Below are 24,182 nucleotides of genomic sequence, written 5' to 3' on the forward strand. Positions count from 1 at the left end.
GGGATAACCAGCATTGCCCTCAAGAGCCCCGGAAGCATTCACCCTCCACCCTGGGAACATGTTTATGTGGACTTTGAAAACTGTCCACTTTTTAAAACAAAAACAAAGGACGAAAAGGAACGAAATGTTCTGAGGTTGTTTTTATTCCAAGAATTCCGTGGGCTCAGCCCAGATGCCGTCGGCGTGGGCTCGCCTATAGCACCCACACGCTACAGCACCACAAGGGCGCCCGGGGTCTACGGGAGTCCTGGTCCCCCAGCCAGTCAACGTGACTGAATCCGCCATCAAGGGCCGGCCTGGCTGCCCCCGAGTGGTCCCTCTGCGTCCCATACTCCTCGGGCGGGCGAGGAGTGGGCTTCAATGCCCCCATGTCCCACGCTTTCGGGGTCTGTGCCCTGCAGCCCTGCAGCTCTGTTCTTCTCAGAGGGCATTTCCTGCAGCCCCCCCACTCATCGCGGGGGCATCTCCAGTCGTGGACATCTTCTCTGTCCATGAGGTTTCAGGTGGCCCCTGCTTGGAGCCCCTGCCCAGGCAGGGAGTGGCCACATGCTGGGCCAGAATCAGAGTCCCTGTCCTCCAGGAGCCTGGGACCAGGCCCCAGCGAGGAGGCTAGGAGGCTGCTTCGGCCGCTGTGGGCTGGATCAGCATGGTGGTGGCCTGCAGCGGGTAGTAGCGGCCCCGCCAGGTCTTCCAGAAGATGCCCTTCTTAAGCTGCTGCCGCTGCCGCGGGATGGAATGGAAATACTGGCCATTAAGATTGGAGTGGCCGCAGGTACCGAACCACCAGCCACCTGCCGGGGTCAGAAAAAAGGGGACTTGGTTAGGCCCATGGGTCCTTGGGCCTCCACTGGGCCCGGGATGGGGATGAGGCTGGGTGTTGGATGTCACACACTTTAGATGAGATGTCTTTGGCAGTGGTTGTCAAACTGTGTTCTGAGGAACCCCAGGTTGTGACAAAGGCACCCCAGGGGCTCTGGGTACCCCCCTTCCTGGTAACTGCAGCTTTTATGTCTGTGACCCTGGCGAGTGACTTCTCCGCACCTGGCACATGGCAAACATTTATCAAAGCCTCTCTATGACTGTCATGCATCTCACTAGTTTATATTAGATTGAACCATATGAAATTAACCACTATTCCATCCTTCTTTGACCCACCAAAAGGCAGTTTCATATATTTCACTTCACAGGGCCCGGGCTCTGCCTCCGATTTCATTAGAACAAGATGGGGTCTGTCTCGATGGCTTTGCCACACACCAGCCACCATCCCACAAACGTCAACTCATCATATGTTCATAATAATCCTATGGCGTGGACGGTATGGTTATACCCATTTTGAAGATGGAGTAAGTGAGTGTTAAGTCAGTTGCCCAAGGGTATGCTGCACGTAAGGAGAAAAGTGGGGAGGGAATAGATGGAGTTGAAGGCAGGGGACGGATGCAGAAAGGTAGGGAGGGGAGGTCCCAGCTGTGTGGCAAAGGGCAAGACAAGGAGGGACAGAGCTTGCTTGCTCACCAGAGAGGCTCTTTGCACAGTTCTTGTCTCCGCGGAGGTCGTGGTCTTGGTCCCAAGTGGAGAAAGGCAGGGAGAGGCCGCTGGGTGAGAAGGCGGTGGCACCCAGTTTGCTGGCCACGGGCGCCGTGAGCTGCAGGCTGTAGGCTGTGTCTTCGCCACCCAGGTGGACAGGGAACTGCAATGACTCGGCATTGCCCTCCCAGTCCTGCAGCTGCACAGCCAGGCGGCTGCCACGCTCCCCCATGATGCGGTGCACCTTCTCCAGGCCCAGCCAGAACTCACCTACAGTGGGAAAGGCCCATCTGTGAGAACGACCCACCTCCGTGGCCCCCTCCTCCCCCTGTGCCTCTGGCCTGCAGGAAACACCCACCTTGGGGGTCTCCGAAGCCATCCTTGTAGGCGTCCCAGGGCTGGTTAAAGTCGACTGAGCCATCCTGGCGCCTCTGAATTACAGTCCAGCCTCCATCTGCCCAGAAAGGTGCAAAGTCACCAGGAGGATTTTTTTTACAAGAGACCCTGACTCCCCCATCTGGCTCCCAAACCCCAAACCACGTCTAAACCAAGGGAGAGCAATGTTCCTCTCATCCATCCCAGCAGGACTGGAGGAAGATGGTTAAAGGAGGAAGATGGGCTGGTCAGCAGGCGGAGGGCTCTGCCTGGATCTTTGTCCCAAGGATCCAGCAGGGAAGGAGAAAGCGGGGAGCAAGGGAGGGAGGGGGGGTGAGCTGCATTTGACAGAAAGACAACCGGGCCCATGATATTTGGGGTACCTGGGGGGCCAGAGCAGCCCTACCTGAGGTCATCTTGCAGTTAACCAGGAATGAGGAGGACCCCCGGGGCTGGATCTGGAACAATCCACTTTGCCTCTCTCCCTCTTCAAACAGCTCTTGGCAGTCCCTGGGCAGTCCTGCAGGGCAGACAAGGGTGGGGGGATTGAAGCAGAGAGCAGTCCTGGGGGTTCCAGGAAACAGGCATGTCTGGGGGCTGGGCAGCGGGTGACAGGGACGGGACGGGGCAATCTAGAGCTCATGACACACCCCCCACTTGCCTAAAGTCTTCCATAGCACCCCATGCCTTTCCTCGACACAGTCTACAAGGCACCCCAGGACTGGTTGCTATACCCATCCTCCCTCTCCTGCACTGCACACCCACCCTCTGGCCACATAGCCTTCCTGGTACCACACCCCCCTCCTGCCACAGGGACTTTGCACGTGCTACTGTTCTGAGACCCACTTCCCTCATGCCTTTCCTTGCCTCATATTAAAGGTCCCAGCTTCTGAAAGGGATCATGTCCCTGACCATCCCACCCAGACCAGGTTAGGGGCACTGAGGACTTCCTACTCCCCAACACTGGGGTCATCTGATGGTCTCTCTCCAACTCCCCACACTGAAGGAGGTCCATGAGGCTAGGGACAATGAATGGCTCTTTGCCCACCATCTGGCACCGGTGCCCAGGCTGATCCCAGCCCACAGCAGGTGTTTACTAAAGATGCCATGAAGGAATGACTGAAGGAGCTGGACCAGAGTGGGGATGGGGCAAGAACTGCGATAAACAGGAGGGGGTCTGCTTTGTCCAGTGGCGGGAGGGGAATCAGGCCTGGATGGGGCTTGGGGACACCACAGAGGCCCTGCCTGGGGTCCCAGGTATCAGAGAGGGAGGGGGAAGGATTGAGGAGGGAAGGAGGGAGGAGGGAGGAAAAAACGGAAGGATGGCCAGGGCACATCGGCAGACCGGGGAAGTCCCCGCCCCCAGCCCGTCCCATGCCCAGCCCAGCCCCAGCCCAGCCCCAGCCCAGCCCGGAAAGTAGGGGAAAGGTCGCAGGGGGAGGGGAAGGCTCAGGTCGCGGGGTGAATGTGTCCACACTGTGGGAGTGAGGGCGGGCCCGGATGACTGGAGGCATTTTCTGGGCCCTGAAGCAGCTCCCCTTTCCCCTACTTTCCTCTCTTCCAATCACAACAGGCAGCCCGCCAAACCACCAATGTGGCTTCCATTAACACCAGCTGTTTGTCTCCACAGCTCTGAACTTTCCCATACTTGGCAGGGGCGAGCCTGGAGTCCCCAGACCTACGCATGACCCCCCCCCCCCTCCCCATCACATTCCCCAGCCTGGATCTATGCCTGCGGGCCCCACCCAGAAGCCACTCATACCAGGGCTACGGTTTGGGAGGGTGTAATGGACCCTTCCTGGTTGGGGAGGGGAGGGAAAGTGGTGGGATGGGGAGGTGCCAGAGCCCTCAAGACTAGAGGGCGTGAAGCCAGCAACCAGCCCGAGGGTGTGAAGAGGGAGATCTGAACTTTCACCCAGTTGGCTGCAGACTGCTGCTGATGCCAAGGTGGGTGATGGGGTAGGAGGACCACAAGGAAGCCAGCCAGCTCTGGAGCAGTAGGACAGAGACACCGGGAGCTGGGAATCTGTGTCAGATACCTACAGACATGTTAGGAGATCTGGGGTGCATGGGGCATACACAATAAAGGAACCAGAACTTGGGGGGGGGCGTGGGAAGGGCTGATCTGGGACTTCCGGGCCAATAGAAGGTTGAGGGACGGAAGAGGTGTGTGAGTCAGGAGGCCTGGATTTGTAAGAGTTGCAAGAGTGATGCGTCTGGCCAAGGAGATGGGGGTTCCCTGCCCTAGCCTCCCCTCCTAGATCCACACTCTAAAAGCCCATGGTGGGTGGGTGTTGGCCAAACATCAGAACCTCTTCTCCCAGGCCGCCATTCTCTCTTCACCCAACGAGAGCTCCAGCCTCCAGCCTCCCTAGCTGGCACCCTTTCGTCCCCCATCCTGTCCCTCCTAGAAGGTTCCAACCTCCAGGAAGGTGACCCTGAGCTGTACCACCCCTTTTCCCACACCCCTGCAGCTCAAGTCCCCCTTGGACCCTGTTTCCCAGCCACCTGCTGCTCCACTTAGTGGCCCGTGGGAAATCCCAGTGGCTTGCTGGGAAGAAGGGTGGGGTGGCCCCGTGGGGCAGGGAGAGGACTGAGGAGGGGGTGTCCCAGTCATCCCTTCACCAGAGCCCCGTCAGCCCACAGGGACGCAGGGCCGGGGCCTCTCTCCTTCTCAGTAAGGTGGACCTGACAAGGGTGGGGGGCAAGAATAGTGGGGGTGTGGTTTCCGGAGAACAGCAAAGGTCTGGACACTCACTGTGCAAGCGGCTGATATTTTGAGCTGGGCCAGCAAGTTGGGCCATCTTGGGTAGCCTCTTCCTCCTGGCACGCTTGGCCACCCCGTGGCCCAGGTGCATGGGGGCCAAATGGCCCATCTGGGACAGGACAGGAGGAGGGGGTCAGGTCTGGCTGGCTCAGGCTGCTCGACCTGCTTAGCTCCACGTCCAGACCCATAGGTCCAACTTCAACCTCCCTCCCCACCTGGGGCAAGCATCGGGCACCTGGCTCTGCAGATTCTGGATTCTCAGGTGCTGCTTCTCCAGGTGCCGCTGCTGCTGGGCCACCTTCTGGAAGAGTTGCTGGATCCTGCTGTTCTGAGCCTTGAGCTGAGTCTGGGGAGAGTATAAAACCCTGGTGAGGATCTGGCCTTCCGCCGCCAACTTCTCCATTCATCCCCGGTCCTACTCCCAACTCTCCATCCTTTGAGGCCTGGGCAGAAGAGCCCAGGGAGTCCGGGATGCGCCCCCTCCCGTCCACACACTTCCAGGGCAGTAGGAGCGTACGTACCTGAAAGCTGCGGAGGGTCTCCGGGACTGCATCGCCGCCGGGAGGGACCAGATTCTCCGGGGCGAACGGAGGTGCGGCTGACCCCTCAGGATCCTTGCAGGCGGCCCCGCACGAGCCCAGACGCCGCTCCAGCTCGCCCAGCTGCCCACGGGTGCGCTCCACGTGCTCGCGTAGCCCGTTGCCGAGCTGCAGGAGCCCGTGCGCCAGCACATTCACCTCGTCCCAGGAGGCGAAGCGCGGCTTCTCGGGAGGCTCCGGGCGGCCCTGCGCGCTCAGCAGCCCGGCGGTGGCAGCGCACAGCACCAGGGCTGCTCCGGCTGTTGGCGCACAGCGCATCCTTCCGGGTGGTGTGGACGCCGGGACGCGGAGATCGGAGAGGCAGGGGTGAGGGGGCGCAAGGGGGACTCGGAGGTCGAGATGAGAGGGGTGGAGACGCGGGGGCCCTGGTGGAGACTCGCTTGGGTGCAGAAGCCAGAGAGCAAAGACTCGAATCACAGCTTGGCTTGTGCCCGCTACGCCCTCTATTATAAGCACAGTGCGGGAGTAGAAGGCGGAGCCTGGGAGGCGGGGCGCGTGGAGTTCCGGGGACGGGGCGTGGGGCCGGGGGTGGGGTTCAGTTGCTGGAGGCCGGGTAGTTTTGGGGGTGAGGGGTGCCCTGGGAGGTGCAAAACTCTGGCTCCTCCCACCAGGCCCGGACGTGCGTGGTCAGCCGTGCCTTCTCTGCTGACCGTGGGAGACGTGACTTCCTCTCCCCGCGGTCCCTTTCCAAGCGCCGGAATTTCGAGCCCCCCCCCCCCCAGCCCCCGCCGCGCCCAGTGGGGAAAAGGCGCTGGTGTCAGCGGGGACGGGGCGTGCGGGCTGCATTCCTGACCCCCTCCCCAAGTCAAAAGCTGGGGAAGAGGGTCCTGGTACGCTCAGTCCAGCAGAGCTAGGCGGAAACCCGGGACCCCTCAAACATCCCCGCCTCCGGAACGCCTCCCGGAGAGCATCCCAAGACCAGGCTGGTCTCCCGGGGAGACATCTCGGGCTTTCGCGCTCCTTCCCGCTCAAGGCTTGGTCGTTGCAGATGCGTTTGTGGGATTCTTTAACGTCCCTCATCCCACTCCGCACAACTTAGTGCCCAGGTGGCAGGGACCAGATTTGTCTTGTTCAGTCTCCAGCGGGTGCCTCTCTCCCCACTGCCCACTCTCTACCCTCAGGGTCTTCAGAGTGTTTGCCTGAATCAAAGCAGGAACCTTGGAACAGAAAGAGGGGATACATGGAAGGAAGGTCTCCCCATTCTCCCTCATTCATTCATTCATTCAATAAACAGTCCTCTGCTCTCCTACATGGAGTTCCCAGGCTGGTGGAGAGACCCTCGGGTAGGGAAAGAGTTGGGACAGAGGAAGAACTGAGTGAGGCTGTGAGGTGGACCACTTTCATTTCACAAGGCTAAGCATTTATTCAACAAACTTTTACCAAAGTTCTCCCCCTCCATTCCCACCAACTTCCCTATACCTTGCCTGAAAATTGAGGCTGGCATAGAAAACCTGCCTGCCAGGAAAAACCCAGGGCACGATGGCTCAGAGAACAGGCAAGAAAAACAGAGTTGACTCAGCAGGGCTCCGAGCCAGCTCAGCCTCTGGAATCCAACACTGTGTGCCCCATACACTTGGCTGGGCCAGATGCCAGGATAGCAGATCCCGGCAGCAGTGACAGGCAGGTGGGAAGGGCACAGAGGAAAACCTTGGCAAGGAATAGATCCAGATAGCCACCATCTGACCTGGCAGCCGGCCTGTCCAGCCCCCAGCCCCTGGCCTCCTTCTGAGTGGGGGACATAGCTATCCAAGAGTGAGCTCTCCTCCTCCCTGGCTTCTTGCACTGAGAAAAATGATCAATTACCTTCCCAACCTGAAGGCCTCTTTCTGATCCACTCTGAAGGAGCTTCTACCTCTGTGCTGTGTTTCAGAGGGCACAAAGTACACCCAAGCCTCTTAGAGGCACCTGCAGTGAGCAGGCTACAAAAGAATTTGTCCAGGGACCCAGAGCTGGCCCTGGATTATATCTTAAAAAACTGCTCTGTGGAATATATTTCTGACCCAGCAATAACATATCACCATGATCAATTGTTTCTTTGGTACCTGCTGTGTGCTGGTTACTATGCTGGGTCCATAATGGTGGGCAAGATGCCCCCTCCACCCAATGTAGGCTACTCTGGGTGAAGTAAATGGTATTAGAAAGGTGACATGCGGGCTGGAGTCTCTCATCAGAAAGCGAAGCAGTAAAATTGACTTTTTTTTTTTTGTCTGTCTGTGGGCAGCTGAAAGGAAAATCCCTGCCTTTGGGAAATTTCAGTCTGGAGCAGGACACAGTCTCATGAACAGTGTCTTTCCATCTGTATGTATCTCTAGGACCTAATTACTGGGGACCCCTCAGTCCCTCTCTACTAGTCTTCAATCATTGGGGCTTCTGGTGGGTTGTATGGGAGGAGCTGATCTGTCATTGGAGGGGCTGTGTATAAAAAAGTAGCAGCAGAGACTTCCCTGGTGGTGCAGTGGTTAAGACTCCATGCTCCCAATGCAGGGGGCCCGGGTTTGATCCCTGGTCCGGGAACTAGATCCCACATGCATGCCGCAACTAGGAGTTTGCGTGCCATAACTAAGGAGCCACGTGCCACAACTAAGATCTGACACAACCAAATAAATAAATAAATAATAAATAAATAATGAAGTGTACAACTCAAGTAAAAAAAAAAGTTGTGCACTATTGTGTACTTGTTATATGCCAGGAATTGTTCTAAAGTGATTATATATTCCCTTAATCCCAATAACAACTGCAAATGAAGCAGATACTGTTATTCTATCTTATAAATGAGGATGCAGTGAAAGACAGGTTAAGTACTTGTCCAAGTTCTCACAGTTATCTAGAAAGAGCTAGGATTTGAAACCAGCCTGCCTGACTCACAGCTCTGCTCTTAGCAGCCATGCTACCTTTATTCATAATAGCGCAGTGATCCTTGCTTCCTGATATTTGCACTCTTGTGTAGTTCCTCTCCATCATATAACCAAGAGGATATTGTTGAAATGACAATGTGTGTGACTTCTGAGGTTAGGTTATAAAAAACATGTGACTTCCTTCTTGTTCTTGATTAGCTCACTTGCTCCGGGAGAAGCCAGCCACCATACTGTGAGGACACTCAAGCAACGCTTTGGAGAGATCTGCAAGGTGAGGAACTGAGGCCTCCACCCAACAACCAGCATCAGCTTGTCTGCCACACAAGGGAGCTATCTTGGAAGCAGATCCTCCAGCCCCAGTCAAGCTTTCAGATGATGTAGCCTCACTTGGCATCTGTTAGCAACCTCATGAGACTCCAAGCCAGAACCACCCAGCTAAGCTGCTCCCAAACTCCTGACCCACAGAAAAGTAAGAAATAATAAATGTGTCTTGTTGTTTTAAGCCACTCATTCTGCAGCTAATACAGTAGCCAACATTTAAGTAGTGCCCACCCTGCACTTGGCATTATTTTATGTATTTTATATATATTCATTCACTTAATATATCCTGTAAGGTCTCTATTTTAAAGAAGGGGAAACAGAGGTACAGAGAGATCACATAGTCTGAGAGAGGAGGTGTGGGGGGAATAAAGTTTCCCAGGAAGACTAGGATTATTATTGAGCTTAAACCTGCTCCAACCATGCTTTATTTTGAGTTCTGCCAGTGGCGGACATGGAGTGCAACTGATGCTGCTCCCATGAGTTGCAATCCCGTCTCCTGCTCAAATTTGCACAGAAGCCAAGCCCCCTCTGCCAGCTCTGCTCTCCCACCCACCCCATCCCTCACCCTTTTTTTTTTTTTTGGCTCAGCCGGGTCTTCGTTGCTGCACATGGGATCTTTTTAGTTGCAGCATGCAGACTTCTTAGTTGCAGCATGCATGCAGGCTCTAGTTCCCCGACCAGGGATCGAACCCTGGCCCCCTGCATTGGGAGCATGGAGTCTTACCCACTGGACCACCAGGGAAGTCTCCCTCACCCATGTTTTAGGCACAGATCCTGCATGATCCTATGCTGGACCCCACAGGCCAAACTCCACCTGAAGATACGCTTGGTTTGTTCTGCCCAGAATTTTGAGTATCAGGAGATTTCTAATGAAAATCCGGAATTTCTGCTTCTCTTGAAAAACTGGAAGGTCCAACAGGAGTGGTCTGCAGTCCTGCTTGTTTGCAACGGTCCAAAGCTGAAGGGGAGCTGCCCTCTTTGGCCAAGGGAAGCCCTCCCGCCCCATCACTGCTGTGCGACACAGGCCATTCCATGTTCTGTTTTTTTGCAGATCCTTTAAGCCTCTGATCATTGCCTTTGGGCTGGTGTTTTTCTGTTGCCAGTGCCAGCCTCAGACCAGGACAAGAGGGACCTCTATTATGGCACTGCAGTTTGGAGGGTGAATGCCTCCACCAGGCAAGGAGTTGTGGGAGCAATGGGTATATTTACTGGAGCCCATAGACTTCCTTTAAGACCATTGAGTTTCCATTTGGGCTGGTGGAAAAGTTCTGGAACTAGGTAGAAGTTGTACAACATTGTATGTGTACTTAATGCCACTGAATTGTATTCATTAAAATGGTTAAACTTTTTCTATTATGTATGTTTTACCACAATTTAAAAACTCTAATCTAAAAAAAACCCAAATCTTATTAAAACAAAAAAGAAATAATAAATTTGGATCTGACCTTTCATATTGTTTTGAAGGTATATTTTAAAAACTGGGAGGATAGAACATATTTTATTATTTAACAGCATTAGTGTATCAGTTTTCCTTTTTTTTTTTTAGAAATCAGGAGCATATTTTTTTTTAAAGCTGTGGTTTTTCTTTTTTTTTTTTTTGAAGATGTTGGGGGTAGGAGTTTATTAATTAATTTATTTATTTTTGCTGTGTTGGGTTTTCGTTTCTGTGTGAGGGCTTTCTCTAGTTGTGGCAAGAGGGGGCCACTCTTCATCGCGGTGCGTGGGCCTCTCACTATCGTGGCCTCTCTTGTTGCGGAGCACAGGCTCCAGACGTGCAGGCTCAGTAGTTGTGGCTCACGGGCCTAGTTGCTCCGCGGCATGTGGGATCCTCCTAGACCAGGGCTCGAACCCGTGTCCCCTGCATTAGCAGGCAGATTCTCAACCACTGCACCACCAGGGAAGCCCAATCAGTTTTCTTTTGCTGTGTAACAAACATTCCCCAAACTTAGTGGCTCAAAACCACATCCAGTGGACTCAGCTGAGCAGTTCTTTTCCCTGGTGATCCTCCCTCACATAAAGGAAGAGAGGCATATATATATATATTACACACAAATATATATATATATATATATTCCATATATATTTCTCTTCTCTGTCTCTCTCTGTCTCTCTCTCTATATATATATATGTATGCAAGATTTAATTATAAGGTAGTACCTAGTTCAGTGTATAACATTCTCAGGATTTGTAACACTTACATGAACAGACAGAAAAAATATTTTCCACTTATTATGTGTAAAGATGAGTTGCTATTTTTCTGATGCCCATTCTGATACAACTACTTTTCATGTCAAATATTTACTGTGCCCAAATGTATTCGATTAAAATCATTACTCTGTGAAATAAATAAAACAGAGATGATTCTTGTACAAAAGAGAGAGGAGTAGGGCTTCCCTGGTGGCGCAGTGGTTGAGAGTCCGCCTGCCGATGCAGGGGACACGGGTTCGTGCCCCGGTCCGGGAAGATCCCACATGCCGCAGAGCGGCTGGGCGCGTGAGCCATGGCCGTTGAGCCTGCGCGTCCGAAGCCTGTGCTCCGCAACGGGAGAGGCCACAGCAGTGAGAGGCCCGCGTACCGAAAAAAAAAAAAAAAAAAAAAAAGAGAGGAGGAGAGAGAGAGAGAGAAACATTTATATACAGAGAGACACATGTAAATACATATAATATGCACACACACCTATTATACAGATGCACATATATAATGCACACATATACATGTATATATAAAATACACATAGAAAAAAGATAATCACACACACTTTTGTGTGTGTGAATGATTTGAGGGTATGCTGCAGACATGATTAGTGCTTTTACTAAGAACAAGGCCTTTCACTTACGTAACTGCAGCACAGATAGCAACTTGAGGAAGTTTGAGCCTGACATATTGCTGTTATCTAATCTTCAGTCCAGATTCCAGTTTCATCATGTCCTTTACAGCTGTTTTCTCCCCCTCTGGGGTCCCATCCAGGATCACATGGTGCAATTACTTGTTGTGTCTCCTTAGTCCTCCATAATCTGGACCCGTTCCTCAATCATTCTTTGTCCTTCACGACATTGACTTTTTAAAAATTGTTGATTTACAATGTTGTGTTAGTTTCAGGTGTACAGCAAAGTGAATCAGTTATACATATACGTATATCCACTCTTTTTTTGATTCTTTTCTCATATAGGTCATTACAGAGTATTGAGTAGAGTTCCCTGTGCTATACAGTAGGTTCTTACTAGTTATCTATTTTATATATAGTAGTGTGTATATGTCAATCCCAATCTCCCAATTTATCCCTCTTCCATTCCCCCTTGGTAACCATAAGTTTGTTTTCCACATCTGTGACTCTATTTCTGTTTTGTAAATAAGTTCATTTGTACCTTTTTTTCTTTTTTTTTGGCCACACCTTGCGACATGCGTTACTTCCCCGACCAGGGATTGAACCCATGGCCCTTGCAGTGGAATGTGGGGTCTTAACACAGAACCACTAGGAAAGCCCTGTACCATTTTTTTTGACATATTGACTTTTTTGAAATGCACACACTAGTTATTGGTAGAATGTTCCTCACTTTGCATTTGTCTGATGCTTCCTCCTCATTACTATGCATTTTTTGGCAGTGATATTGTGACCTCCGGGCATAGTACCAGGGGGCAAATCTGTTTGCCCATATTAGCACCGTTAATTGTGATTTTTAAAAATTTATTCTTGGGACTTCCCTGGTGGTTCAGTGGTTAAGAATCCTCCTGCCAATGCAGGGGACACGGGTTCGATCCCTGGTCTGAGAAGATCCTACATGCCACAGAGCAACTAAGCCCGAGCGCCACAACAACGGAGCCCACGTGCTGCAACTACTGGAGCCCGCGGGCCTAGAGCCCGTGCTCTGCAACAAGAGAAGCCACCGCAGTGAGAAGCCCTCGCACCACAACGAAGAGTAGCCCCCACTTGCCACAACTAGAGAAAGCCCGCGCTCAGCAACGAACACCCAATGCAGAAAAAAAAAAATTCTTTCATTGAGACATCATTGACAATATTATATTAGTTTCAGATGTACAACATAACGATTCGATATTTATATACATTGCCAAATGATCACCACAATAAGTCTAGTTAACATCCATCATCATACAGAGTTACAAAATTTCTTTCCTTGGGAATTCCCTGGTGGTCCAGTGGTTAGGATTCTGTGGTTTCACTGCTGAGGGCCTGGGCTTAATCCCTGGTCACAGAATTAAGACCCTGCAAGCTACACGGAGCGGCCAAAAAATAAAAATTATTTTCTTATGATGAGAGCTTTTAAGATTTACTCTTAGCCACTTTTGAATATATAATAGTATTATTAATTATAGTTGCCATGCTGTATGTTACAACCCCAGGACTTCCTTATTTTATAACTGGAAGTTTGTATCTTTTGACCTAATTTTGATTATTTTAAGCATTTTTATTTTTTACATTTATTTTGTTGAAGTATAGTTAACTTACAATGTTAATTTCTGCTGTACAGCAAAGTGATTCAGTTATATGTATATATACATTCTTTTTCATATTCTTTTCCATTATGGTTTATCACAGGATATTGAACATAGTTCCTTGTGCTATACAGTAGGACCTTGTGTTTTTTTCTCTTTGTTTGTTTGTTTTGCGGTACGCGGGCCTCTCACTGTTGTGGCCTCTCCCGTTGCGGAGCACAGGCTCTGGACGCGCAGGCTCAGTGGCCATGGCTCACGGGCCCAGCCGCTCCGTGGGTGCTTCCCGGACCAGGGCACGAACCCGTGTCCCCTGCATCGGCAGGCGGACTCTCAACCACTGCGCCACCAGGGAAGCCCAGGACCTTGTTTTTTATCCTTCCTATATATAATAGTTTGCATCTGCTAATCCCAAACTCCCAGTCCTTCCCTGTCCCACCCCTCCTCCCCCTTGGCAACCACAAGTCCGTTCTCTATGTCTGTTTAACCACTTAACTTTAATATTGGATGATCAGTGCTGTAATGGGGAAGCACAGGGGCCTAGAAGAGGTCAGAGAAGGGACCTATCCCAGCAGGTAAGGCTTTTTGGGCAGGGGCCCTGGGGCTGAGGAACAGTAAGATTATCCAGATGAAAAGGATATGGACTGGGTGACCCAGATTGGGGAAGAGCATGAATAATGCATTGTAGCGTGGGATATGTGACTGATTCTTCCCAGACGAGCCCAGAGGGACATTGTATGTGGACATCCCAAAACAAGGCTGCTGGCCCCCCAGGAGTGGCCCCCGCCACCCCTGGCAACTGCCCATGCCCTTTCCTGTCAGCCTTTAGTCACATCAGGTCATCAGGAGAGGTCAGTTTTAGGGCAGGAGCCTCAGAATCTCAGAGCAGAAAGAATGACTCAGATTCTGGGCTGGGGCTCCAGAAAGGAATGGAGTGGCCTCTGCCCAAGACACTCTCCCCATCGCCACCCGTCTCCCAGAGTCCTCCCAGCCTGGGAGCTTGCGTGTGTGTGAACCTGCCGCCTTTGGACACCAGGGCAAACAGCCCTGAACTCACTAGGGTAAGAATAATAATTATAACAGTGCACATTAATTTAGCACTCACCTTTATCCCATTAGGCACGTGCATAGTCTATGTTTTATCACCCTTTAATCAGCCTTGAAAACGAAAGCATTCTTTTCCCTTTTGGACTGATAGGAAAACTGTGATGTTCTGAGATGTTCACATACTTGGCCAAAGACAGACAGCTTAGAAAGGCCAAGATTTCAACCTAGTTCTCTCTAGTTCCAAACTAATGAATCTTTTTTTTTTTAATCCTGTCTGTTTTTGTAAGTTACAATTTTGAATGGGGAAGGCATTTGCATTGTGCCAAAACCCAAAACTCTAAAAATCATAGCTGGAGGACTTCCCTGGTGGTCCAGTGGCTAAGACTCCCAATGCAGGGGCCTGGGCTCACTCCCTGGTCAGGGAACTAGATCCCACATGCCGCAACTAAGAGTTCGTATGCTGCAACTAAAGATCCCGCATGCGGCAACGAAGACCTGGCTCAGCCAAACAAACAAATAAATATTTTTTTAAAAAAGAGAATATTAATTTTAAAAATAAATAAAATAAAAACCATAGCTGGAGAAGTCTCCCTTTTCCTAATTGTGTGTCCACCTAAAACTTTGTTTGAGAATGTTTATCCAGGTTTATTCATAATCACTTTTGAAGTTTTTTTGTATGTCTAAACATTTTCCTTTTCAAAATTGTTATGGACTGAATGTTTGTGTTCCCCTAAAATTCATTATGTGGAAACCCTAATCCCCAGGTATGATGGTCTTTGGAGGTGGAGCCTTTGGGAGATGATTAGGTCATGAGGACGGGACTCCCATGATGGGATTGGTGCCCTTAGAAAGAGAGGCAGAAGAGAGCTTTCTCTCCCTCTCCACCATATGAGAATACAGCGAGAAGGTGGCCATCTGCAAGCCAGGAAGAGAGTTGTCCCCAGGAACCGAATATACCAGCACCTTGATTTTGGACTTCCCAGCCTCCGGAACTGTGAGAAATAAATTTCTGTGTTTAAGCCACCCAGCCTGTGGCATTTTGTTATAGCAGCCCAAGAGGACTAAGACAAAAATGGTGGGGAAAGCATCTTGGCAGTATATTGTAGTGTAATTGACATACCATAATCTGCACATATTTCAGGTGCACAATCTAATCAACTCTGACCTATGTAAACACCTGTGAATCTATCACCATAATCAAGGTAATGGAAATCTCTATCACACCCAGAAGCTTCCTTGTGCCTCTTAAGAACCTCTCCCACTGGCTCCTCCCACCTTCCCCAGGTAACCATGACCTGCTTTCCGTCACTACAGGTAAGTTTGCATTTCCTAGAATTTTATATAAATGGAATCACATAGAGTACATAGAATGTACTCCTTTCTTGCCTGCTTTTTTTTTTTACTTAACACAATTATTTTGAGATTCATCTCTGTTGGAGTGTGTATCAATAGTATATTTATTTTTAACGTTGATATGGATAAACCACAGTTTCTGTATACATTCATCTGTTGAAGGACATTGGGGTTGTTCCAGTCTTTGTTTATTAAAAATAAAGCTGTTATCGACATTCACATACACTTTTTTTTTCAATTTTTTAAAATTGCAGTATAGTTGATTCACAATGTTGTGTTAATTTCTGCTGTACCGCAAAGTGATTCTGCTATACATATATATACATTCTTTTTTAGGTTCTTTTCCATTGTGGTTTATCAGAGAATATTGAATATAGTTCCCTGTGCTATGCAATAGGACCTTGTTGCTTACCCATCCTATATATAATAGTTTGCATCTGTTCATCCCAAACTCCCAATCCCTCTCTCCCCCATCCCCCCTCCCTCTTGGCAACCACAAGTCTGTTCTCTGTGTCTGTGAGTCTGTTTCTATTTCATAGATAAGTTTATTTGTGCCATATTTTAGATTTCACATGTAAGTGATATCATATGGTATTTGTCTTTCTCTTTCTGACTTACTTCACTTTGTATGATAATCTCTAGTTGCATCCAATGTCACAGACAAGTTTTTGATGGGAGAGTGCTTTCATTTCTCTTGGAGGAAATTTTTTTAAATAAATTTATTTATTTATTTTTGCCTGCGTTGGGCCTTCGTTGTTGTGCGCAACTTTCTCTAGTTGCGGTGAGCAGGGGCTACTCTTCACTGCAGTGCGCAGGCTTCTCATTGTGGTGGCTTCTCTTGTTGCAGAGCATGGGTTCTAGGTGCACAGGCTTCAGTAGTTGTGGCATGCAGGCTCAGTAGTTGTGGCACACAGGCTTAGTTGCTCCGTGGCACGTGGGATTGTCCCCGACCAGGGCTCAAACCCATGTCCCCTACATTAGCAGGCGGATTCTTAACCACTGCTCCACCAGGGAAGTACGGAAAATTTTTTTTTTTTTTTTTTTTTTTTTTTTTTTGCGGTACACGGGCCTTTCACTGTTGTGGCCTCTCCCGTTGCGGAGCACAGGCTCTGGACGCGCAGGCTCAGCAGCCAATGGCTCACGGGCCCAGCTGCTCCGCGGCATGTAGGATCTTCCCGGACCAGGGCACGAACCCGTGTACCCTGCATCGGCAGGCGGACTCTCAACCACTGCGCCACCAGGGAAGCCCCGGAAAATTTTTTTAATTAAAAATTTTAATTTCAATCTCCCTAACACTCTTGTCCCCTATCTGTCCAGTTCCCCTCACTCATACCCAAAATCACTGTCAATAGTTTCTCCTCTGTCATTCTTGCATTTATTTATACAGATATAAGCAATTTTCCCCACTATCTTTACACAGAAGATAGCATGTCACATGCACTGTTTTGTATCTTTTTTCACTTGACATAAATCTCAGAGCTCTTATCAGCCCATAGAAGGTTCCTCATTTTTTATATAGTAGCTGAATAGTATTCCATTTATACTTGTACTGTATTTAACCAGGTCCCTATTAAGGGACCTGGTTAAGGGACCTGCGTTGTCCCTAATCCTTTGCTATTACAAACCATACACTCATGAATAACCTTGCAGACTGTCATTTTGTACATGTGCAATTATACCTGGAGAAAGAATTTCCCAAAGTGGAATTACTAGGTCAAAAGGGATATATATACGTAATTTTGATGAATTTTACCAAATTGCCCTCCATGGAGTTGGGCCAGTATACACTGGCACCAACAATGAGAGACCACTTATGAGAGCACTTATTTTCTCTCAGCATTGTCAATAAATTACCTTATTAAACTTTGGAGTTTTGCCACTCTGATACGTGGAAAACAGCACCTCACATAGTTTAAATTTTCATCTGTCTTAGTATGAGATGACCTTTTCAGATGCTTAATAGCCATTTGTATTTCCTTTGCCCTATTAAAAAAATTCTTGTGTTGTTCTTTCTGTTATTGATTTCTACGAGGCAGATTAAGTCTTTGTGATATGAATTGCAAGCTTTTTTCTCAGCTCTTCATTTGTCTCTGACTTTGCTTTAAATATTTTTTGCCATACAGAAATTTTATGTGTGTATGAGAGAGAGCAAACTAATCAGTTTTTAAACATGTCTTCTAGAGTGCAGGAGAAGGGATAGAATAGGAGTTTGGGATTAACAGATACACACTACTATATATAAAATAGATAACCAACAAGGACCTGCTGTATAGCACAGGGAACTATATACAATATCTTGTAATAATTTATAGTGGAAAAGAATCTGTAAAAGAATATATATATAAATGTATATGTGTACATTTATATATACAAATGTATATGTATTCATATATATGTATCACTGAGTTACTTTTCTGTAACCTGAAACTAACACTACATTGTAAATCAACTATAATTCAATTAAAAAAATAAAGACCAGCTTTTCGAGGCTGGCGGCGAGCGTGGGTAGGGCGCTATGAAGGCCTCGGGCACGCTTCGAGAATACAAGGTGGTGGGGCGCTGCCTGCCGACCCCCAAGTGCCGCACGCCGCCCCTCTGTCGCATGCGGATCTTTGCGCCTAACCGTGTTGTTGCCAAGTCCCGCTTCTGGTACTTTGTATCTCAGCTGAATAAGATGAAGAAGTCTTCAGGGGAAATTGTCTACTGTGGACAGGTGTTTGAAAAATCTCCCCTGCGGGTGAAGAACTTCGGCATCTGGCTGCGCTATGACTCCCGCAGTGGCACCCACAACATGTACCGGGAGTACCGGGACCTGACCACAGCCGGTGCTGTCACCCAGTGCTACCGAGACATGGGCGCCCGGCACCGTGCCCGGGCCCACTCGATCCAGATCATGAAGGTGGAGGAGATCGCAGCCAGCAAGTGCCGCCGACCAGCAGTCAAGCAATTCTACGACTCCAAGATCAAATTCCCACTGCCCCACCGGGTCCTCCGTCGCCAGCACAAGCCACGCTTCACCACCAAGAGGCCCAACACCTTCTTTTAGATGCAGGACCTCCCTGTCCCCAGGTCTGCCCAAATAAAACTCGCTGGGAAAACAAAAAAAATAAAATAAAATAAAGACCAGGGCTTCCCTGGTGGCGCAGTGGTTGAGAGTCCGCCTGCCGATGCAGGGAATGCGGGTTCGTGCCCCGGTCCGGGAAGATCCCACATGCCGCGGAGCGGCTGTGCCCGTGAGCCATGGCCGCTGAGCCTGCGTGTCCGGAGCATGTGCTCCGCAACGGGAGAGGCCACAACAGTGAGAGGCCCGCGTACCGCTAAAAATAAAATAAAATAAAATAAAAATAATAATAAAATAAAAAATAAAGACCAAAAAAAAAGTCTTCTAGGTTTTGTCACATAAAATCCTTATTGCAAGATAAAATTCTCCCTTTTTTTCCTTGCAGAACATTTATGGTTTTGTTTTCATGCTTAGTTATTTGAAATTACAACATCTTAATGAATCAGTTACACCACTTCCCTAACCAATGACTTACTGTAACAGTGATTGGCTGACAGTCTGGAAACAACCTAAGTGTTCCAACATGAAGGAACAGCCATCAAGTGCAACAAGATTTCAAATTGCAAACTATTTCAAGGAAGTACTTAGTGACCTAGGAAAAATATAGGATGTGTTAAACAAGAAATCCAAACTGTGTATCCAGTAGCGTTCCAATATTTCTTCCGTTCCTGTTTTTTAGCTGAAGTGCAGTTAATCTACAACGTTGTGTTAGTTTCAAGTGTACAGCAAAGTGTTTCAGTTCCAATGTTTCTTTTTAAACGTGTTTATGAGAAAAGAGGCTGGCGAGAAACAGAGAAATGGACTAATAATCTCAGGCAGGGTTTCTGTGAGAACATTCATTTATTCATTAAGATAATTGTTGATGCCCAGATCACAAAAAGGAGGCAGCTCTGCATCTCTTACTGGCAGTGCCCATCACCACCAATGAAGTCACTGTGCTGAAAAATCGAACTTGAACCTAAAAAATTCTCTAGAATGTCCAAAATCCAAAATTGCAGCAATGAGGTACCTGTGGCCGTCAAGCACTTGAAACGTGGCCATTCCAAGTTGACATGTGATGTGCTCTAGATGTAAACAACACACCAGATTTGGAAGAGTTGGTTAAAAAAAAAAAGTGTTAAAATATCTAAGTTTTTAATATTCATTGCATGTTGAAATCATCAAGTTTTGGATATGTTAGGTTAAAATTAACTGGTCAAAATAAAGAGAAAGACAAATACCGTATGACATCACTTGTATGTGGAATCTAAAATATGACACAAATGAACCTATCTACGAAACAGAAACACTCACAGACATAGAGAACAGACTTGTGGTTACCAAGGGGGAGGGGCTGGGGGAGGGAAGGATTGGGAGTTTGGGATTAGCAGATGCAAACTATTATATACAGGATGGCTAAACAACAAGGTCCTACTGTATAGCACAGGGAACTATATTCAATATCCTGTGATAAACCATAATGGAAAAGAATATGAAAAAGAATGTATATATATGTATAATGAATCACTTTGCTGTACAGCAGTAATTAACACAACATTATAAATCAACTATATTTGGGAATTCCCTGGCGGTCCAGTGGTTAGGACTCTGTGCTTCCACTGCAGGGGGCAAGAGTTCCATCCCTTGGGGGCAAGTGGTGCAGCTCAAAAAATTTAAAAATAGATAAAGAAACAAATAAATAAATCAACTATACTTCAATACAAGTAATTATAAAAAATGATTAAAATAAATTTCATCTTCTTTGTTTTTGTGTTTAAAGTGGCTACTAGAAAAATTTAAATTGCACGTCATTCATATTTGTGGCTCACATTATATTTTTGGTTTTTTGTTTGTTTTTTTGTTTTTGCGATACGCGGGCCTCTCACTGTTGTGGCCTCTCCCGTTGCAGAGCACAGGCTCCGGACGCGCAGGCTCAGCGGCCATGGCTCACGGGCACAGCCGCTCCGCGGCATGTGGGATCTTCCCAGACCGGGGCACGAACCCTTGTCCCCTGCATCGGCAGGCGGACGCTCAACCACTGCGCCACCAGGGAAGCCCCACATTATATTTTTATTAGACAGCATTGGTCTAGATCTAGATAACAAATTTTACAAAATATGGAAGACGGAGAACATCTTAAATGACACCACAGGTGTGCAGTCAGCTAAATCCAAACTGTGAGAGGATAAATCTTTTTCTTTCTAACAAGTCAATTGCAAATAAATAAATAAGAAATAAAAAATAAAGAGCTGGTGAGAAAATTTTTAGATCAAAAGAGATTTTAAAACATTTTGACCAAATGCAATGTATGGATATTTAAATATCTTTATTCAAAACATCTCTAAAATAATAAAACAAAAGATAAAACAAATTATAACATTTATGAGACAACTAGAAATTTGAACACTTACTGGACATTTGACGATAATAAGTTTTTAAAGTATAATAATGCTATTATGGGTATTTTAAAAAGAAATGATTCCCAAAACAAAAAAGTCCGTATCTCCTAGAATGCACGCTCAAATATTTACAGGTGAGGGACCATCTAGGATTTGCTTCAAAATAATCCAGGGACTTCCCTGGTGGCACAGTGGTTAAGAATCCATCTGCCAATGCAGGGGACACAGGTTTGAGCCCTGGTCCGGGAAGATCCCACATGCTGTGGAGCAACTAAGCGCTGTCTGCGTGCAGCAATGAAGGCCCAATGCAACCAAAAATAAATTAATAAGTTTATTTTTTTTAAGTTGTATGTGATTTCACCAAAATAACACTTAAAAAAAAACAAGAACAAAAACAAAGTAATCCAGATGGGAGGAAGTGGGAACCTGGGAGGAGATGAAACAAGACTGAGTTGATAACTGGTGTTCATGTTATACAATCTACTTTTTTTTTCATTGCGGAAAAATATACATCAAATAAAATTTGCCATTTGAAGTATTCTGAAGTGTACAGTTTAGTGGCATCAAGTACATTTTGCTACTATTTTTGGTTTAAAATTCTCCAAAATCAGTAGTTGTAGCCCGGGGGCTCAATTGGGATCTTAGTGGGATCTTACTTAGTTCCCGGACCAGGGATCAAACCCTCATCCCCTGCATTGTAAGGCGGACTCTTTACCACTGGACCACTAGGGAAGTCCCCCAATTTTTTCCCCCACTATTTATTTATTTGGCTGTGCCGGGTTTTAGTTGTGGCATCAGGGATCTAGTTCCCTGACCAGGGATCCAACCCGGGCCCCCTGCACTGGGAGCGCAGGGTCTTAACCACTGGACCACCAGGGAAGTCCCTGGTAGATCCAATTTTGATGGGCTAGCGCAGCAATTTTTATTTCTTTCTTTAGTTTCTTAATTTTCTATGATGAATATGCTAATTTTAAAAAAATATTTATTTATTTAGGCTGCGCCAAGTCTTAGTTGTGGCATGAGGGATCTTTCGTTGCGGCATGCATGTGGGATCAACTTCCCTGACCAAGGGATACAACCCCGGCCCCCCGCATTGGGAGCGCAGAGTCTCACCCACTGGACCACCAGGGAAATCCCATGAATGTGCTAATTTTAAGAAAGTATTTTTGTAACAATAAGAAAAAGCTAGAGATTGCCTCTTTCCTTCCTTCTTTCCTCCCTCCCTCCCTCCTTTCTTTCTATCTTTGCTTTCTTTCTCTCTCTCCTTTCTTTCTTTCTCTCTCTTTCTCTTTTCTCCTTCTCTCTCTCTTTTCTTCCTTCCTTCCTTCCTTTCTTTTAAAAATTTTCTGAAGAATAATTCTTACCCGAAGTGGCCTCCTGGTGGCGAATCAGAGAGCAGCTCACGCGCGTTCCTTTCCGCTGTCACGGGCTCCCGGGAGGGAAGGAAAGTGCCCGTGGCTGCTGAGCGCCCCCTGTGCGCGATTCCTGAGGGCCGAGGGGCCCCCCAGAAGTGGCCTCGAGGTCTTGTCCTAGAAGATGAAGGATTCAAAGGAGGAGGCAAAGGGAGATGTGGAGGTGATGAGTAGCAACTTTCCTCTTACTCCCTCCTCCCCGCCCCCAACTTCCTCCTCCTTTCAGGCCATCTCTTTTACTTACCAGCAATTCATCCGTTCATCAATGAACTGAGCGCCTACTGTGTGCCAGGCCCTTTTTTTTTTTTTTTTTTTTCCCGGTACGCGGGCCTCTCACTGTTGTGGCCTCTCCCGTTGCGGAGCACAGGTTCCGGACGCGCAGGCTCAGCGACCATGGCTCACGGGCCCAGCCGCTCTGCAGCATGTGGAATCCTCCCAGACCAGGGCTCGAACCCGTGTCCCCTGCATCGGCAGGCGGACCCTCAACCACTGCGCCACCAGGGAAGCCCCAGGCCCCTTTTTAAGCACCGGGGACAAAGGCCTTGCCCTAATGGAGCTGGCACAATGGCTGTGTGAAAGAGACACAGTAAACAAATAAAGAAAATATATAGCATGTTACGTGGTGATAAGTACTAAAAAGAAAAATAAATCGAAGAAGGGAGATACAGAATGGGGGGATGTTGGCAATTTAAACTAGAGTGGTCAGGAACTGTCTCACTGGGTGTGTGAGTAGTGAAGTGAAGGATGTGAAGAGGTCAGTCAGGCAAATATCAGGGGGAAGGGCATTCTAGGAGGAGGGAATAGCCAGTGCAAAGGCCCTGAGGTTCCTGAGGCAGGAATGTGCCTGATGAGTTCGAGGAACACTAAGAAGTTCGGGTTGGCGGTGGGGGGCTGGGGGCAGAATCAGACAGAGAAAAAAATACGCAAATGTGGCAACAGGTTAGCATTTGCTGTAAGGAAGACACACACACATCTAGGTGTGTATATATAGAGAGAGAGGTATAGATATAGATACACATTTTCTTTCTGAACCTTTTTTGAGCCGGTTACAGACATGACTCTTTCTTATTCCTAAATACTTCAATTTATATTTCCTGAGAAAAAGGGCCTTCTCCTATGGAGGGTTTCTCTACCTTATTGACACCGAGGCTGGATAATTCTCTGCTGTAGAGGGCTGTCCTACACTGCAGGATTTTTAGCCTCCCTGGCCTCCACCCACTAGGTGTCAGCAGCACACACACCCTGGCTGTGACGGCCAAAAATGTCTTCATACATTACATAAATGTCCCCTGGATGACAGACAGTGCCCCTCCCCCAACCAGTGGAGAACCATTGCTTATATAACTACAGTATAATGATCACAATCAGGAAATTTAATACTGATCTAATCTTGCTACCTGAACTACAGATATTCAAATGTTATCAAAGGTTCAATAATGTCTTTCTTAGTAATTTTTATTTTCTGGTCTCTGGTCCAATCCAGGATCACACATTGCAGACAAATGTCATGCCTGGAATGTCCTTTCTCCTTTCCTTGTCTTTCATGACATTGACTTTAAAAAAAAATTTTATTGAAGTATAGTTGATTTACAATGTTGTGTTAATTTCTGCTGCACGGCAAAGTGATTCAGTGTTATATATATATATATATATATTTATATATATATATATATATATATTCTTTCATATTCTTTTCCATTGTGGTTTATCACAGAATATTGAATATAGTTCCCTGTGCTATACAGTAGGACCTTGTTTTTACCCATCCTGTATAAAATAGTTTGCATCTGCTAATCCCAAACTCCCAATCCTTCCTTCCCCCACCTCCCTCCCCCTTGGCGACCACAAGTCTGTTCTCTATGTCTGTGAGGCTGTTTCTGTTTTGTAGATAAGTTCATTTGTGTGGTATTTTAGATTCCACATATAAGTGGTATCATATGGTACTTGTCTTTCCCTTTGTGACTTACTATGCTTAGTATGATAAACTCTAGGTCCATCCATGTTGTTGCAAATGGCATTATTTAATTCTTTTTTATGGCTG

At 47.7% G+C, this 24,182-nt stretch overlaps 2 protein-coding genes and 1 long non-coding RNA gene across 4 annotated transcripts; 2 read left to right on the forward strand and 1 right to left on the reverse strand.

Annotated features, from left to right (window-relative positions):
* Positions 1-125: 125 nt before the first annotated feature.
* On the reverse strand, positions 126-5,712 carry ANGPTL4 (angiopoietin like 4). Its single transcript, XM_033854445.2, has 7 exons — positions 5,188-5,712; positions 4,902-5,012; positions 4,658-4,775; positions 2,306-2,419; positions 1,883-1,978; positions 1,513-1,794; positions 126-791 (listed from the first exon to the last, which is right to left on the reverse strand). Exons 1-7 carry the CDS (start codon positions 5,521-5,523, stop codon positions 610-612), a joined length of 1,239 nt encoding a protein of 412 aa, XP_033710336.1. The 5' UTR covers positions 5,524-5,712; the 3' UTR covers positions 126-609.
* Positions 3,679-15,072, forward strand: LOC117311770 (uncharacterized). Of its 2 annotated transcripts, XR_012331099.1 has the most exons (4): positions 3,679-3,846; positions 8,319-8,589; positions 9,493-13,951; positions 14,702-15,072. It is a non-coding gene; the product is annotated as an uncharacterized lncRNA (long non-coding RNA). The 2 variants fall into 2 exon arrangements; XR_012331100.1 differs by lacking the exon at positions 9,493-13,951 and having other exon boundaries at positions 3,692-3,846.
* Positions 15,073-17,771: 2,699 nt separating this feature from the next.
* On the forward strand, positions 17,772-18,411 carry LOC101316448 (large ribosomal subunit protein eL20). Its single transcript, XM_019933030.3, has one exon. It carries the CDS (start codon positions 17,806-17,808, stop codon positions 18,334-18,336), a length of 531 nt encoding a protein of 176 aa, XP_019788589.1. The 5' UTR covers positions 17,772-17,805; the 3' UTR covers positions 18,337-18,411.
* The last annotated feature ends 5,771 nt before the right edge of the window (positions 18,412-24,182 follow it).

The sequence above is a fragment of the Tursiops truncatus genome, chromosome 3 (genome assembly GCF_011762595.2).
Source record: "Tursiops truncatus isolate mTurTru1 chromosome 3, mTurTru1.mat.Y, whole genome shotgun sequence".
NCBI lineage: Eukaryota > Metazoa > Chordata > Mammalia > Artiodactyla > Delphinidae > Tursiops > Tursiops truncatus.

What these genes read in the sequence shown, in the direction of transcription:
- LOC101316448 (XM_019933030.3), top strand. Translation starts at nt 17,806, where the DNA reads ATGAAGGCCTCGGGCACGCTTCGAGAATACAAGGTGGTGGGGCGCTGC.
- ANGPTL4 (XM_033854445.2), bottom strand. Translation starts at nt 5,523, where the DNA reads ATGCGCTGTGCGCCAACAGCCGGAGCAGCCCTGGTGCTGTGCGCTGCC. An exon ending in AAATATCAGCCGCTTGCACA is followed by an intron (nt 2,420 to 4,657) that starts GTGAGTGTCCAG and finishes TCTGCCCTGCAG; the next exon opens with GACTGCCCAGGGACTGCCAA. An exon ending in CTGTGCAAAGAGCCTCTCTG is followed by an intron (nt 792 to 1,512) that starts GTGAGCAAGCAA and finishes TGACCCCGGCAG; the next exon opens with GTGGCTGGTGGTTCGGTACC.